At 35.1% G+C, this 18,107-nt stretch overlaps 1 protein-coding gene across 2 annotated transcripts in view; it reads right to left on the bottom strand.

The window, feature by feature from the left end:
- Nucleotides 1-18,107, bottom strand: part of ROCK1 (Rho associated coiled-coil containing protein kinase 1) — a 177,522-nt gene that overhangs the window by 79,273 nt on the left and 80,142 nt on the right. For both annotated transcript variants that reach the window (XM_039217786.1, XM_039217790.1), the window contains exons 10-11: nt 4,351-4,510; nt 108-168 (exon numbers count right to left, since the gene is read on the bottom strand). In XM_039217786.1, coding sequence (XP_039073717.1) covers nt 108-168; nt 4,351-4,510 — 221 coding nt within the window. The remainder of the gene's footprint in view (nt 1-107; nt 169-4,350; nt 4,511-18,107) is intronic.

The following is an 18,107-nucleotide window of genomic DNA, read 5'->3' as shown; positions in this document are numbered from 1 at the left end:
TAAGTTCACTAACTATACAATCAAAAGCAATACATGTTTACTTAATATCATGCACACAAAATATACTGTCCACAAAATAACTTTTTAAAAAATAAAAAAATACCTACCAAGCTTTTATCCACATTGGGGCTACTTCGGTTATCATTAGGATTTGCTGAAGATAAGTATCTGAGAGAAAAAGAAATTTTAGAACTAAAAGAAACAAAAAACTCTTCAGTATTCAATAACCAGTAACATATACTATATACCTATTTTTTGGTTCAGTATTGTCTTGCTCTGTTTTTGAAAAATTGAGTACAAGTTCACAAGTCTTTATTTTATATAGTACAAAAGTGATACATACATTAAATAAAACCCCTAGTTAGGTCAGGAGGAGTACTCTCTAATTACATACCTTACTATCCCTGCAGCAAAACGTATGACTATTCATACCAAGTAGGATAAATAAAAACTGTAAGTAGTCTCAAGTTAGTTCAGATTAGGTTTTTGGCCGTGAGAGTTGGCTATGGCAGCTTTTGCCACCAAACAAATCACTAAAGTATTTTCAGTTTTTAGAGCTTTTTGCATTAGGGACTGGGGAGAAGGAATTGTTGATTTCTACAGACATGTACACAACTTTTCTCTCTGCCCCAAATTATTTTTCAGCCAAGAATGATACTGCTTTTCTGGGCAAAAAAGAGTTTTTGCCAAAGTAGTTAAAATAACATAACCTAAGTTCTGGTGATATCCTGCTAGTCCTTTGAGACTCCAGGGCTTACAGGTTCTTTTTTTTTTTTTTAATAACAGATAATTTTATTTATTTTATAGTTTATTGTCAAGTTGGCTTCCATATAACACCCAGTGCTCATCCCAACAAGTGCCCTCCTTCATGCCCATCACCCCTTTTCTCCTCTCTCCCAACCCCATCAACCCTCAGTTTGTTCTCAGTATTTAAAAGAATTTTTTTTAACGTTTATTTATTTTTGAGAGACAGAGACAGAGCATGGGCAGGGGAGGGGCAGAGAGAGACACAGAATCTGAAGTAGGCTCCAGGCTCTGAACTGTCAGCACAAAGCCCAATGTGGGGCTTGAACTCATGGACCATGAGATCATGCCCTGAGCCAAAGTTGGACACTTAACCAACTGAGCCACCCAGGTGCCCCTGTTCTCCATATTTAAGAGTCTCTTATGGTTTGCTGCCCTCCCTCTCCTTAACTATTTTTTCCCCTTCCCCCTGCCATGGTCGTCCTCTGTTAAGTTGCTCCTATTCCACATATGAGTGAAAACATATCTGTCCTTCTCTGCCTGACTTATTTCACTTGGCATAACATCCTCAAGTTCCATCCACGTTGCTACAAATGGCCAGATGTCATTCTTTGTCATCTCGCAGGGTTCTTTAAATTCACTATAAAGTTAGATTACATATTAAGACAGTAGTTATCTGGGGCGCCTGGGTGGCTCAGTCACTTAAGCGTCCAACTTCGGCTCAGGTCAGGATCTCGCAGTCCAGTCCATGAGTTCGAAACCAGGGTCAGGCTCTGTGCTGACAGCTCATAGCCTGGAGGCTGATTCGGATTCTGTGTCTCCCTCTCTCTCTCTGGCCCTCACCAGCTCATGCTCTGTCCCTGTCTCTCAAAAATGGATGTTTTTAAAAAAATGTAAAAAAAAAAAACTTAAAAATAAAAGACAGTAGTGATCTTTAGAAGTCTTTAGATATCTTATGAGATTATTAAGCACATATAAATAGATCATATAAAAAAGATCTTTTAAGCTCTCAAATGTTACATAAAAGTAAGGTAATACTGCTGCCTCTGCTACTGCTTCTGCTACTTCCTCTACCACGCTACAACTACCACTATTAATACTTCTACCATCACTACCACTATAGTCATCACCTTGGTTAATCAGTAGAACACTCTCAAAAAGATATCAGATAGCTACCATATACTTCATAGCCGTTTTAGGGCAACTGATAATGTACTACATATTCACTAGTAGTAGAAAATAGAAGAGAAGTTCCTTTAACAGTGCTCTAAAAAAAACCCCAGAAAAATATGTCACTTTTTATGTTTTCCTTGTAGAATTATTCAGATCAACTAGAGAATCAAATAATCAGGAGACAGTTTTTAGGCACTATGTAGCAGGTTTGTAGAGAAAAGGTCCCATGTAACAGATGACAAATTCTAGATGTAGTACAATTTCATTCCATTAACTACTGAGTGTCTCAGAAATTCAGTGTGAGATTCCACATTATGTGATGCAAATAAAAGCATACAGCAATGCCAGTGGAATGTGAATTAGGAAATTAGACCATTTTCTAAAATATCTTCTAAATTTTAATATGGTATATAAATTGAAGTTAGTATTTAGTCTCTGCAATATTAATAATGTAAGTTTCTCAAACTGCAGCACTGGAAATTAAGGACACCAACTGTACACATCCATTAATTCTTCTACTTTTATTCCCCCCAAGGTTCTTTTACATATTATATTGTTGCTTTCATATAAAATCTGGTCATTTAAGGTAGCTCTTTATGAGAGGTTTTAGATTATTACAAATGTAGCTAGAAGTTTAACCTTTAGATTATTAAAAAAATCATTCTTCATTTAGCTCTAGTTCAGCAATAAAGATCTCTATTCTTGGTAACTCAAAGTGTGTTTGGATTTCAGTAGTAAGAATTTTAGAAGTTTTCTTTCATGCCAGTAACTCAAAATTATACTTACATATTATACCAAGGCTAATCAGTATTTTGCTGATTCTTTAAGGTCAATCACACCATTGACCATGTTTAACAATTACTAAATAACACTATATTACTCAATAAGGTGGTGGTACTAAAGAACAGAGTACAATTTCTACTTTTGAGAAACTTAGAAATTAGTTTGGAATATGCAACATATAGATGCCAGGAAAAACCAGAAACATAATCAAGTATGTGACAATGTACTACAAATAGTATGTACAATGTTTACTTAATTCAAAAGACTACTTTTGCACTGCTAAACCTAAATAAAGTGATTGATATAACTACATAAAATCCCAAAACATTGGGGGTTATTTATATCAACATTTCAACTCTTTCAGAAACCAAGCCAGAGAATAACTGATAAAAATACAAAAAGACAGACAGAAAGAATGAATGAAAAGAGACTTCTTTAGCAAAAACCACTTTGAAACTTCTGTGTATTTCAATATAAAATAGCTACAATATCATATTCATGAATATTGTGGGACAAGGATTAAAATAGTGGACTTTTCTAAGAGTCAAAGTCAAGTACCACCTGCCAGATTGGTGATGCAACAAAAAGTATTCAGTACTGTCTTACAGTTGGATTATTGGAGAAATTTCATAAGGCAGGCTAAATCGCCTTCCTGTTTTCTAAATTTGACCTGAATAGAATCTTATAAAAAAGTTTTGACTTAAAGTGACAGAATGCTTCACTTGAAAATATATCCATTTCCATGCTAGTACATGAGCATCCTAAGAGAAGGTGTAAGTCCAGCAGAAAAGGACAAATACAAGTTTGCACATATAGGAGGATTGGGAGGAACTTAACGGAGGACCATGGGGGAGAAGAAGGGGAGAAATGGTGGGGAAAAGGGAGAGAGGCAAACCTTGAGAGACTCTTGAATGCTGAGAACAAACTGAGGACTCACGGGTGTGGGGGGGGAGGGGAGATGGGCATGGAGGAGGGCACGTGTGGGGACGAGCAGTGGGTGTTATATGGAAACCAACTTGACAATAAACTATTTGTAAAAATTAATTAATTAATTAATTAATTAAAAAAGAGAGAGAGTAGGTATTAACTATATCATCTTGCTACATGCATGCTTATTCAACTTTGTCTCCCTCCCTGCCAAAAAATAAGTTGGCAAGCATGTTTGTTTGAATGAATGAATGTTCAACATACTGAAATTATGTTAAATGTTTATTCTGCATCTCAAACCCATCTGAAGACTAAAGCTAACATTAGCTCATACTAATAATAGCTAACATTAACTGAGTGCTTATTCTATGTAAAGCATTGTTTTGTTATACATGTTCTTCCAAAATGTATTATATAACCAAAGTTCTTTGGATAATAAGATTAATTAAATATCAGTATAATATTTTTTAACTTATTAACTGCTGTAACTTTAACACATATCACTCAGCAAACAATTTCTGAAACAAAATATCTTGATCATGGATGAGTCTAAAGGAAATGAAATACGGAATAATACAAGTATCATGCATCACTGAAAACTGACATACTAAGATATCTCTTCATATACCATTAAATGTCCTTAAAGTGATTTTTAGATGTCCCTAATAATAGACTACAACAAAATTAGTACTTACCCCTAAAATCAATGCTTAGTACACTTACCTACGATTGCTATAATATGTAAATCCTACAAAAGGTAACTGATTGCCAACAAAAGCTTTAGGTATAGGGAATGTTTCTTCATCTCCTTTATCTTCTTCCAAGTCATCAAAATTACTTGTATCAATGTCACTACTTAAATCAGGTACAACTGGTGCTACAGCTAAAAATGGAAACAAAATTAGTAGTTCACTTCAAATTTAATATAAAAATAAAGTGAAGCAATGATTCCATACCAACTACTAAGTTTCTTACATACAAATAAGCTGCAAACCACAAATTCCAAATGGGTTGAAACCTATTTCAATCAATTTTGTTAGGATTATTAATCAACTGATACTGATCATTACAATTCTATGAAACAAAATTATCTCACATATTTATCATCTATTTTTCAAGTTTAATTTGAATATCACAAGTATGAAGGTTTGTTTTGGAATATACCATAATATAAAATATGCAAAAGCAGTCAGGATTATAGAAAAGACTTTTCGGAAATCACAGCATAATAAATTATACTCAAAACTGATTGATTTCAAATAAAATATTTTGTTAATCTGCTCTATAACAAACTAGAAATCAAGGTTACCTACACTTAGGTAACTACCCTTAGTAGTCCTAAATATAGCAATTTGGTATTAAAACATATTTATTCATCTAGAATTTAGATGGTTAGTATCCACTCCTCCCCCAACTCAATATCTGTATAAGACTAAGTCACAAAGAGCAATGTCTTTTGAATTTTCCTTTCAGACTAGCTACCTTCCCTGAATTGAGTCATTAAGTGATGACTCAATGAGATATTTGTGAAATGGCTGTAAGGAAAAAAGGGTAGAGATACAAAATATGAACACAGAATCTTCAAGAGTTATAAATTTGATGGAGAGCAAGACTCATAAAAACTTTGTTGTTTATTTATTTTGAGAGAGAGAGAAAGCACGTGCACATGCAAGTAGGGGGCAAGGCAGAGAATCCCAAGCAGGCTCTATACCAGCAGCACAGAGCCTGACATGGGGCTTGAACCCAGGATGCATGAGATCATGACCTGAACTGAAACCAAGAGTCAGACCCTTAAACAACACAGCCACCCAGGCCCCTCATATATACTTATTAAGTATACTAAATCTTATATATTTAATCTTCATGATATGGGAGAAAATAACATATGAAACTGATACTACTAATATTTTATTTTGGAACTTCTTGAATAGGGTACAGAGAATACACCTAAAAATACATTTTAGAGAAAATGTTTTTTAAAGATAAAGTAGTATTAATAAAACATTATGCAAATATCAACAAAATATTGAATAATTATTTTATATACAATCATTTCATGCTTCTTTAAAAAGGATGAAGATGAGCAACAAAAAACAATTGACCTGGTTTCATGGTCTTATTCTTTTACTTAAAGGAATATTTTTTCTTTTGAATCATCTGGGTATTCCAGGCAAGAAATAACAATTGTTGTGTATTGCAGATACAGTGAAATATCTGATGAATCTGGGAATGAAACATATTTAACCCAAAGAAGCTATAACACTAACAATGAATGAGAAAACACCTTTTCCACCATTGTTTTTCTTAATGACCAGAAGAACTATAGTCCTGACTAGACAATTCTAGCTTCCTAATACTACTAACCACCTATTTTGTAAAATGAAGCGGTGGAAAGTTGTGTCTCCTTGTAAAATATGTAAGCCAATTATGGTCTTGGCATAAATTTTACTTTAAAACAGTGGTTCTCCATTTTAAAACAACTTTGCCCTCCTGGCAATAACTGAGTACATTTTTGGCTCTTATAACTGGGGGAGGTATGTTTCTGGCATCTAGTGGGTAGAGACCAGGGAACCACCAAACATCCAAGAAAGTTCAGGACAACCCCCACACAAAAAGACTTATCTGGTCTAATGCTAAAAACCCTACTTGAAAATTATCATATAAGAACGATTTTAAAAGAAAGCAAAACATGTTTGGCGATTTTTTTTCATGCTGTTTCAGACAGATCTAGTCTTTTCATAGAAACACACTAGGGGCACCTGGGTGATTCAGTTAAGTGCCTGACTTGCTTTTGGCTCAGGTCATGATCTCAAAGTCATGAGATCAAGCCCAGTGTCAGGCTCCACAGTGAGTAGAACCCACTTAATATTCTCTCTCTCGCCTCCTCTGCCCCTGTCGCCTGATTACGTGTGCTCTCTCTCAAAATAAACATTAATAAATAAGTATATATGGGTAACATGCTATTTCAGAATAGTTTTTAAATGAGACAAATTCTGTTTAAATTTTGAGGAATAAGTAGAGGAAATCCTGGGAAAATTATGAAAGTAATGTTTCTTCTACTTTTAAAGTAAAACATTTAGGCTTTATAGGATACCATATAGTCATACCAGAATAAATAAGAATAAATATAAAGATAGTTTTACAGAATTACCATTGATATATACAGTAGTCTATTTGTAAAAATTTACTTTTCAATAAATAACTGAGAATATAGGAATCATGTTCCATAAAAAAGATTCCAGCTGATGTCATAAATATATGGCAGAGTAAGGAACTCTAAGAAGCTACCCTTCCACTGAAATAACCATTATGCAGGCAAAACCTATCAGAAGCAACTTTTTCTTAACTCTGAAATCTAAGAAAAAACTTATCTAAGTTTTAGGTAAGAAAAAACTTAAGAAAACCAAGGGAATGTTTAGTGAAGAAAGAAGCTAGTAAATGTTGGCATTCTGGAACTGGAACTGACTGACCAATGAGATAATAATAGAAAAGGGAATTCAGGGATGACACATGACAAGGAATATAGACTTTGTAAAAGTAGTCTGGAAAAGTCACTAAACAAATGGATAACTGAAGCCCACAACAAACAATAATAGCAAAGTTGGAGGGGAAGATATCTGATTTCCAGTGTTATAACATTGTAATATTCATTATGTCCAGTTTTTGAAAAAAATTACAAAGCATATAAAGAAACAGAAAAAGTATGGCCTATTCACAGAGAATAAAGAAAATGACAGAAAACTCCTTGAAGAAGCCCAGATATTAGATGTATTAAACAAAGACTAAATAAATTGCCTTAAATGTGCTCAAAGAGTTCAAGGAAACCATGGGCAAAACCTAAAGGAAACAAGGAATATGATATCTTAACAAATAAAACATATCAAAAAGGAAACAAAAGAAACCAACAGAAATTCTGGCACTGAAAAGTACAATAGCTGAAACTAAAAATGCACAAGGGATCAACAGCAGATTTGAGTAGGCAGTGGAACCAGTGAACTTAAAGATAGGACCACAGAAATTATCAAGTAGTGGAAAAGAAAGAAAACAGAATGAAAAAGTGAACTTCTGGGACACCATAAATCATACCAACATATACATCAGGAAAGTCCCAGGGAGTAGAAAAAGGGGCAGAAAGAATACTTAAAGAAATAATGGCTCCAAACTAACCAAGTGATGAAACCTATGAATCTATACACTCAAGAAGCTCAATGAACTCCAAGTAAGAAAAATTCAGATCCACACCATGACATGTTATAATAAACTTTGAAAAGACAAAGAATCTTGAAAACAATACAAAAATGACTTATCATATACTAGGAATCCTCAATAAGATCAAAAGCCTATTTCTAAGCAGAGACTTTGAAGGTCAGAAGGCATTGGAATGACATTTAAAGTGCTAAAAGAAAACAACAGTCAAGCAAGAATTCTACATCCAGCAAAATTATCTTCAAAAATACAGGAGAAATTAAGAGATCCTCCAGATAAAAGAAAGGAGAATTTGCTGTTAGTAAACCTGTCTGGCAAGAAATGTTAAGAGTTTTTAAGGTTACAATGAAAGGAGACTAGACACTAACTCAAAGCTTTATGAAGAAATAAATAAAAGTTACAACACTGATATATAAGAGCCAGCATATTTTTTGTTTTATAAATCTTTTTACCCTATATGACTTAAAATGCATAAAATAATCATAAATTTATGTTAATGAGCACAGAATATATAAAGATGTAATTTGTGACAACAACATAGAATAAAATGGATCTGTATAGGAACAATTTTTGTATGCTTCTGTCAGTAAACTGTATCAATTCAACAGTTTAGGATATTAAATGTAATCCCCATGATAATCACAGTAAGAAAATGATAATATACAGGAAAGGAATTAAAAAGGGAACCAAAACAGTACACTATAAAACAATCCATTAAACACAAAAGAGGGCAATAATGCAAGAGATGAGGAACAGAAAGAAAAAATTAGACATATAGAAAATGGAACAATGGCATATGTCTTTACATACAGTATTCACTTTAAATGTAAATGAATTAGTCACTAATTAAAAGGTAGAGATCTGAAGAACAGATTAATAAAACTGATCCAATTATATGCAGTATACACTCATTTTAGATCCACAGATATAAATAGATTAAAAGAATGAAAGATATTCCATGGAAAAAGAGCTGGAGTGGCTATACTAACATCAGACAAAACAGACTATAAGTAAAATGGTTAGAAGGGACAAAGAAAGATAGGACATGATGATAATATTGATAAAACATTCAACTAATCAAGAAAATAAAACAAATATAAACAATACATTAACAACACAGCTCCAAAATATAAGTAGTAAAAAATGAAATAAATGAGAAAATTCAAGACATGAGCAACACCATAAATCAATTAGATGTAACAGACGTACAAAGCTCCTTCTACCACCAACAGCAGAATACACATTGTACATGACACATTCTCCAGAACAAACTATATGTTAGGCCAAAAAAAACAACTTAATAAATTTAGAGAGACTGAAATCATACAAAGTATCTTCTCCAGCCACAATGGAATGAAATAAGATCAATAATATAAGAAACACTGGAAGTGTCACAAGTATGTTGAAAATAATATACTCTTTTTAAATTTCTTAATTTAAATTCCAGTTAGTTAATATATAGTGTAATATTAGTTTCAGGAGTAGAATTTAGTGATTCATCACTTACATATAACACCCAGTGCTCATCACAAGTGCCCTCCTTAATACCCCATCACTCCACCCACCTCCCATTCAACAACCCTCAGTAGATAAGAGTCTGTTTCTTGTCTGTTTTGCTATTTTTCTTCTTTTGTTTTGTTTCTTAAATTCCACATATGAATGCAACATATGGCATGTGTTTTTCTCTGACTTATTACACTTAGCATAAATACATTCTAGCTCCATCCAGATTATTGAAAATGGCAAATTTCACTTTTTAAAAAGTTTATTTATTTAAATAATCTCAAAAAAAAAAATAATCTCTACACCCCAATTGTGGCTTTGAATTCATGACCTTGAGATCAAGAGTCACATGCTCTTCTGACTGAGCCAGACTGACACCCTAAGATTTCATTCATTTTGGTGGCTGAATAATATTCCACTGTGTGTGTGATATCTTTATCCATTCATCAGTTGATGGAATATGGGTTCTTCCCACAATCTGGCTACTGTTGATAAGGTTGCTATAAACATTAGGCTGCATATATTCCTCTGAATCAGTATTTTTGTATCCTCTGGATAAATATCTAGTAGTGTAATGGCTGGGTCATAGGGTAGTTGTATTTTTAACTTTCTGAGAAACCTCCATACTGTTTTCCAGAGTGGACACATCAGTTTACATTCCTATGAACAGTGTAAGAGGATTCCCCTTTCTCCACATCCTTGTCAGTATCTTTTGTTTCCTGTGTTGTTAGTTTGAGCCATTCTGACAGGTGTGAGGTGGTATCTCCTTGGTGATGATTTCTATTTCCTTGATGATGAGTGACGTTGAGCATCTTTCCATGTGTCTATTAGCCATCTGGATGTCTTCTTTGGAAAAATATCTATTCATGTCTTCTGCCTGTTTCTTAACTGGATTATCTGCTTTTTGAGTGTTGAGCCTGATAAGTTCATTATAGATTTTGCATACTATCCTTTGTTGGATATGTCATTTGCAAATAACTTCTCCCATTCTGAAGGTTATCTTTTAGTTTTGTTGACTGTTTCCTTCCCTGTGCAGAAGGTTTTTATCTTGATGAAGTCTCATTAGTTCACTTTTGCTTTTGTTTCCCTTGCCTCCAGTATCTAGTAAGAAGTTGCTACAGTTGATGTCAAAGAGGTTAAAATAACATACTCTTAAAAAAAAAAACAATGAGTCAAAGGACAAATCACAAGGGAGATTAGAGAAAATGCATTGAGATGAATAAAAATGAACACACAACCAAAACTTACAGGATTTAGCAAAATCAATACTCAGAAAAATTTTAGTTGTAAATGCCTGCTTAAAAAAACAAAAAAAAAAAAGAGAGAAAGATCTCTTGGGAGCACCTGGGTGGCACAGTTAAGCATCTGACTTTTTTTTTTTTTTAATGTTTTATTTATTTGAGAGGGAGAGAGAGAGAGAAAACACAAGCAGGGGAGGTGGGGAGGGAGAGAGAGAGAGAGAGAGAGAGAGAGAGAGAAGACACAGAACCAGAAGCAGGCTCCAGGCTCGTGAACCATGAGATCATAACCTGAACCGAGGTTTGTTGCTTAACCAACTGAGCCACCCAGGTACCCTTTAAGCGTCTGACTCTTGATCGTGGCTCAGGTCATGATCTTGTGGTTCCAGTTCAAGTTCCACATCAGGCTATGTGCCAATTCCACTTGGAATTCTGTCTCTTCTTCTCTCTGCCCCTTCCCCATTTGTGCTCACTCTTTCAAAATAAATAAATAAACTTAGGGGGAAAAGAGAGAGAGAGAGAGAGAGAGAGAGAGAGATCTCAAATCAGTAGCCCAGCTGACTTTCTAAGGAACTAGGAAAAAAAGAGTAAGCTAAGACCAGAACTTTACTAGAGTAGCAGATAAACAAAATAAAGAATAGAAAATTAATAGTGAAATTAACAAAACCAGTAATTAGTTCTTCAAAAAAAAATCAACAAAATTGACAACAGATCATTTAGTAGACTAAGGGAAAAAAACAGAAGACACAAATCAGAAATGAGGTAGGGACACAATCACCAACCTTCTACAGATAAAAGCACTAAAAGAAAAAACTACAAACAATTGTACACCAATATATTAGATATCTTAGATGAAATGACAAATTCCTAGAAAAACACAAACTACCAAAACTTGCTTCAAACAGAAAATCTGAACAGACCTACAAGAGAATTCATCAATAATCAAAAAATGTCCCAACAAAGAAAAAAAGCCCAAGAAATCTTTCTCAAACTCTTCCAAAAAACAGAAGGAACACTGATTCATTCCATGAGGCCAGAATTACTCTGGCATCAAAACCATATCAACACACACACACACACACACACACACGCACACACCAATGCAAAAATCTTCAAGAAAATACTAGCAAATTGAACGTAGCACCCTATTAAAAAGACTATATACCATGATCAAGTGGGATTTATCCATTGTGGTTCACCACATAAAAGTCAATTAGTAGAATTCATCATATTAACGGAATTAAGAGGAAAACTCAGGTGATCATTTCAATTAACACTGAAAAGTATTTGACAAAATTCAATACCCTTCCAGGATACAGTCAATACGGAATAGAGAACTTCCTCAACATACATACATACATAAAAAACCCACAGCCAATATCAGACTCAATGGTGAAAGACTGAAAGCTTTCCTGCTATCATCAAGAGTAAGACAAGGATTCCCAGTCTCACAACTACTATTTAACACAGTACAAGAAGTTCCAGTCATAACACTAGGCAAGAAAACCCCACAAAAGATATCTGTACTGGAAACTTACTCAATGCAATCATTATCAAGGTCCTAATGTCTTTTTTCACACACATGGAAAAACCCATTTTAAAATTTATATGGAAATTTCAAGTGATCCCAAATAGCCAAAACAATCCTGGAAAAGCACAAAGTTGAAAGAGTCACATTTTCTGATTTCAAAGGCTACTACAAATATACTGCAATCAAACCAGTGTGGTACTGGCATAAAAACAGATAGCTCAATGATATACAATAGACAGCCCAGAAATAAAGACTCACATATGTGGTCAAATGATGACAAGGGTGCAAGACCACTTAATGAAAAAGGACATTTTTTTTTCAACAAATGGTGCTAGGAACACTGGATATTCACATGCAAAAGAATGAAGATAGACCCTACCTTACACGATATACAAAAATTAACTCTAAAGAATGGAAAGCAATGACTCCAACATATATTTGTTCACCAGTGAACGGTAAAGCATTCTAAGTATTATCAATATATGAATGGATATTTTTACTGTGGTACACATACACACAATGGAATATTATTCAGCCTTAAAATGGAACAAAATTCTGATACATGCTCTAACATGGCTGAACTTTGAAGGCAACTAAGACATAAGCCAATCTCAAAAAGATAAATACTGTATGATTCCACTTATGTGAGGTAACCAGAACAGTCAAATTCATAGAGACAGAAAGTAGAATAGTGGCTACTGGGGGCTGGGGATAAAGGAGAATGGAGAGTTGTTCAATGTGTAAAGAACTTTATACTTGTTGGATGAGCACTGGGTGGTATATGGAAACCAACTTGACAATAAACTATATTTTTAAAAATGTGTAAAGAAATTTAGTTTGTGATGAGAAAGTTTTGGAGATGTTTGCACAACAGTGTGAAGGTGCTAGAAGCAACTAAGCTCTGGACAGTTAAGAATCATGGGATACCTGGATGGCTCAGTTGGTTAAGCAACAGACTTGGGCTAAGGTAATGATCTCACAGTCCGTGGGTTCGAGCCTTGCGTCAGGCTCTGTGCTGACAGCTTAGGGCCTGGAGCCTGCTTCAGATTCTGCGTGCCTTCCTCTCTCTCTGCCTCTCTCAAAAATAAATAAACATTTTTAAAAAAGCTTTTAAAATATTAAAATGGGGGTGTCTGGGAGGCTCAGTCAGTTAAGCACCAATTCTTGATTTCAGCTCAGGTTATGATCTCATGGTTGTGAGATGGAGCTCTGCGTCAGGCTCCGTGCTGAGCATGGAGCCTGCTCAGGATTCTCTCTCTCCCTCTCCCTTTGCCTCACTCCAGCTAGTGCATGTGTATGTGTACTCATTTTCTCTCAAAATAAAGATTTTTTTGAAAAAATAGTTAAATGGGTGAATTTTATGTTACATACACTACAATAAAAAGGTAATTTTTCTTAAAGTTTAAGTTTTTAAAACATGAACTCAATAGAACACAGAGAAAGTCTAAAACTCCTAAGACCCTGAAATTTGCTAGACCCTAGATTTCTTTATGAAGCCTAAGCTGATAATTTCTCCCATTAGAATGTACAACTCTAAAAGAGAAGACACTAGACTTACCTGGACTATGTGCTTACAGACAATGAAATTTGTTTGTTTTTAACTAACTGGAATACTTATCACATAAGCTGACAGTTACTCCTGTTAACATCTTGTATCTTTTCCCACCTTCTATAGGGGGATTAGGTAATGGCAGTATCTTATCTCAAATGAAATCATGAATGGCAAAACATTTTGCAAATTACCATGTTATTATATTTAGCATAGTATTATTAATAATGTACTGTCATATCTAATTAACATCACCATTTTCTTTTTCCCAAAATTTAACTGCCAACAATGCTGATTCCCTATACTTCTACTTTGTATAATACTATATAATAATGGAAATCATTAAATGGCACATGGTATTCTAGAAGATCTAAGGATTTGAAGTCAGAGAGATTTCAATCCTGACACTATCATCTGCTACCTGTATGACCTGTAGCAGGTTATTAAGGTCTTTTCATTTCTTCTCTCTTTAATCTCATTCCTGTCATTTCTTCAGTTCTATCTCAAATGAGTGGAAAAGTAATTTTACAATCTTAATACTCTGTGCCCCTAAATTAAGAGTGAATGAGATCAGGAAACTCATGGAATTCTGCCAAAATTCAAGCTACTTTGTACCCTGCTCCCACACCACCAAGGAAGAGATGGTGAAGATTAATTGCCATTGTAACTTATAGACATGTAAGTGGTAAAACTACAAAAAGAACTATTATTTGGAAAAGGTAAGCAATTCTGCCAAAGAATATTAGAGAGTCAAAAACATTTTAAAAGAATTATAATTGTTATATAATTTTTAAAAGCTTAGCAGGTCAGAGAGGTCAGTTCACAATTAAAGTATTCTTGGTATTTTAGGGGTGGGAAGTGAAGAAGGGGTAGGAAGAGGGAAAGGGAAGCAGAGAACAATAAGTTCTACAGACTTCAATTTTTTTCTTTCTTCTTTTTTTTTTTTAAAAATAACTACAAAATGGGATCCATTAGGACTAGGAAAAAATAGCAAAGTGTTTATGTTAAATCTAAGTATACTATTAACAAAATCATATATAATATAGATTTTTTTAAAAAGCTACAGAAATAACACTAATACTAATAAAATTACCTAATTATAAAAATTCTTTAAAGTCTGTTTGATTTAAATCAATAAGGTAATTCACTTTACCTGTTTTTTAAATTAATATAAACAGTTACACTAAGGAAGTATTAACAATATCATAAAATGCCATTAATTTGGACTCCCTAATTCCACTTAACTATGAACTCCACAAGGTAAAAAACTTTTGTTCGTGTGACCACTGATGTTTTCCTAGTGCCTGAAATAGAACAGTACTCAGAATATAGCAGGTGTTCAGTATTTGTTGACTAGGTTACCTCCTCTCCTAATTAATATCAGTTTTTCAGTACACTAAAAGAAATATGTCCTCCCTACTTTTTAGAGCAACTTACTCTGTGATTATTCTACGGTTATTTACGCATTGTTTCACTGAAAAAATTTAAATCAATAATATGAAAGATACTTTGTATTTTCTTCAATCACCTTTTAAATTTTCTTCAGATTATAATCGTATCTGTAAGCTTTCAGCTGTCTTAAACTTCTAAGAGCATAGCTTAAAAAAATCCACAACATTCTGCAGTGCAACCACTCATCATCCCACTGTCCTCATCCTGGTCTTTATAACAGTTTCTCATGCAGTGTAAAGACAAAAACCAAGTCACATTTACTTGGGAAGAGAAAGAAGTTCTCTATTTCCCAGTATGTAACTGTTAATAAATTCTCTGAGGGTCAAGATTCTCCTGTAGCTTTTCCCGAAAGCAGGTCATTTAGTGTCATTCTTTGTAGTATTATAATTTTTTAAATTTCCCCAAGAATTTATTTCCCCTTTTACCTCTCAGTCAACTGTACAGCTTGCATACAGTATACGTGCTATACCTGAAGACAATATAACTGTTCCTTTAAAAATATTTGATAATTAGGATATTTCACTAATGTTGGCAAAACTACAAACTGCTTCTTCAAAATTAACAAGATTTGTTTCTTCTAAATTTTCCTTCACAGTCTCAACTGCACAGGCAGTCCTTAAGACAAGTATGTACTACCTACTTAATTTGTACCTGTTTTAAAACCACACAGCTGAATTTATTAATTTCCATTATTACTATTTACTGTTACTGCTATAGTAGAAACTTAGTAACTGGTAATATATTATCCTTTCTGTGAACAGGGAAAAAAAAATTCCTGAGACATCAACAGGAGAAAGATGAATGTTTGGCCTTCCAAATCCACAAAGATGTTGGTCAACCTTGGCAATTTTTAATCCATTATGTTAAACAAGGTTTTCTGTGAATCATTTATAATTTTAAGGTTTTTTAAAAATAGGGCAATGTTCTAACCTGACTGAAAATGAACTTGCACAGTACACATTTTCATTTCTAAGCTCCAAGTCTGATGGAATCAAGTATACTATAATTTCCTGTTATCTACATACAAATTAAATTCTTGTATTTATCAATAACAGACCTTTATATTTTATATTTTAAGTTTAGTAAAACCAAGATAACATGTCCATTCACAGGAAATATATTTTAACTTAATTACCCTTTATTAACTTTCTTCACAATGACATTAAAATCTAAGACAGATGGCGGCGGTGGCCCTGTGAACCAGAAGCAAAGCCTGCGGAGGCGATCCCAGGCCAGGTAAAGCAAAGGCGGCGTGCCCGACAGTGGCCCGCTGAAGCAGGGGCGGCCGGTGAAGCGGCAGCAACACTGCAGCAGTGGTCCCGGTACCCGCTGAAGTGGCAGCGGTGCGCATGACGGCCACCCTGTGAAGCAGCGGCAGTGCGCTGCGGCATCGTGGACTCTCGGGACCTTAAGTTGGTATGTTCCCCGAATGCACTCAGGTTGTATCGCTGCTTGACCCCAGCGGATCTGAGGCTGTGACACTTCCCCTACCCCCCCTCAACCCCCGGCAACAGGGAAGCAGCGACCTTCAGGATGTTCAGGGCGTATAAAAAATCCCTCGGACTGGGACCTGGAAACAAGGCAGAGCCTGGGGCACAGAACTCGGCCCACCTTGGCTACATCCTCAGCACAGGGAAATCGGACCCAAGAAGTGATTTGCAACGCTTGGTGGGGAAGGGACTGGGGCGACGCCACTCTTCTCCCCACAATCACCAAGGCGGGGCCTCAGGGAAGCCAGCAGACACAGTAGAGACAAGACCTGCCTACACCAAACCACGCCCATCCCCTCCAGATACATGTTTTGTTGTTGTTGTAGCTGTTTTTACCTGAGCCTGGGTTTGCATGGTTATTGGTTTTGTCATGCATTTGGGTGCCTGTATTTCCTCTGTGGTTGTCTGTTTTCTTTTTCCAGAGCTGCCTCAAGAAATAAGCCAAAGTACACATGGTGGAGAGTCCCACTACCAGTAGGGAAACAAAATAAACCAAATGCTCAACAAGAGAAACCAAGAAATACCATCCAAAGAACACTTCCTGAACAGACAGGCCCTGAACACTCAAAAGAGCCCTCTCGAATACATCAGAACTCGCAGGGGCCGAGTGGACAACAAGCTGTCAAAAGTAACAAGAGATAGAAAGCTAACAAAAATGACGAAACGAAGAACTCTCCTCTAAAGAAACTCCAGGAAGAAATGACAGCTAGAGAACTGCCCAAACAGATATAAGCAACATAACTGAACAAGAATTTAGAACAATAATCATAAAATTAATCACCAGGCTTGAAAAAAGCATGGAAGACATCAGAGAAACTATGGCTACAAACAATATGGAGCTTAAAAATAGTTATGGTGAATTAAAAAATGTGGTAAATGAGATACATAATAAACTGGAGGTGTCCAATGCACGGATTGAAGAGGAAGAAAGGAGAATAAGTGATTTAGAAGACACTATTACAGAAAAAGAAGAAGCTGACAAAAAGAAAGATAAACTGATCCAGGAACATGAAAGAAGAGTTTGAGAGCTCAGAGATACAATCAGATGGAACAATATCTGTATCATAGGAATTCCAGAGGAGGAAGAGAGAGGGAAAGGTGCTGAAGGAGTCCTGGAACAAATTATAGCAGAGAACTTCCCCAACCTGGAGAGGGAAGTAAGTTGAAATTCAAGAGGCAAAGAGAACTCCCCTCAGATGTAATTTGAATCGGTCCTCTGCAAGACATATCATTGTGAAACTGGCAAAATATAAGGACAAAGAGAGAATTCTGAAAGCACCTAGGGAGAAAAAGGCCCTAACGTACAAAGACAAACCTATCAGAGTGTTGACAGACCTATCTACTGAAACTTGGCAGGCCAGAAAGGAATGGCAAGAGATCTCCAATGTGATGAACAGAAAAAATATGCAGCCAAGAATCCTCTATCCAGCAAGCCTGTCATTCAAAAGAGAAGGAGAGATAAAAGTCTTTCCAAATAAACAAAAATTGAAAGAATTTGTCACCACTAAGCC

The sequence above is a fragment of the Hyaena hyaena genome, unplaced genomic scaffold (genome assembly GCF_003009895.1).
Source record: "Hyaena hyaena isolate Hyena2069 unplaced genomic scaffold, ASM300989v1 scaffold_14, whole genome shotgun sequence".
Classification (NCBI taxonomy): Eukaryota; Metazoa; Chordata; class Mammalia; order Carnivora; family Hyaenidae; genus Hyaena; species Hyaena hyaena.
This window is presented reverse-complemented; position numbering and strand designations above follow the sequence as displayed.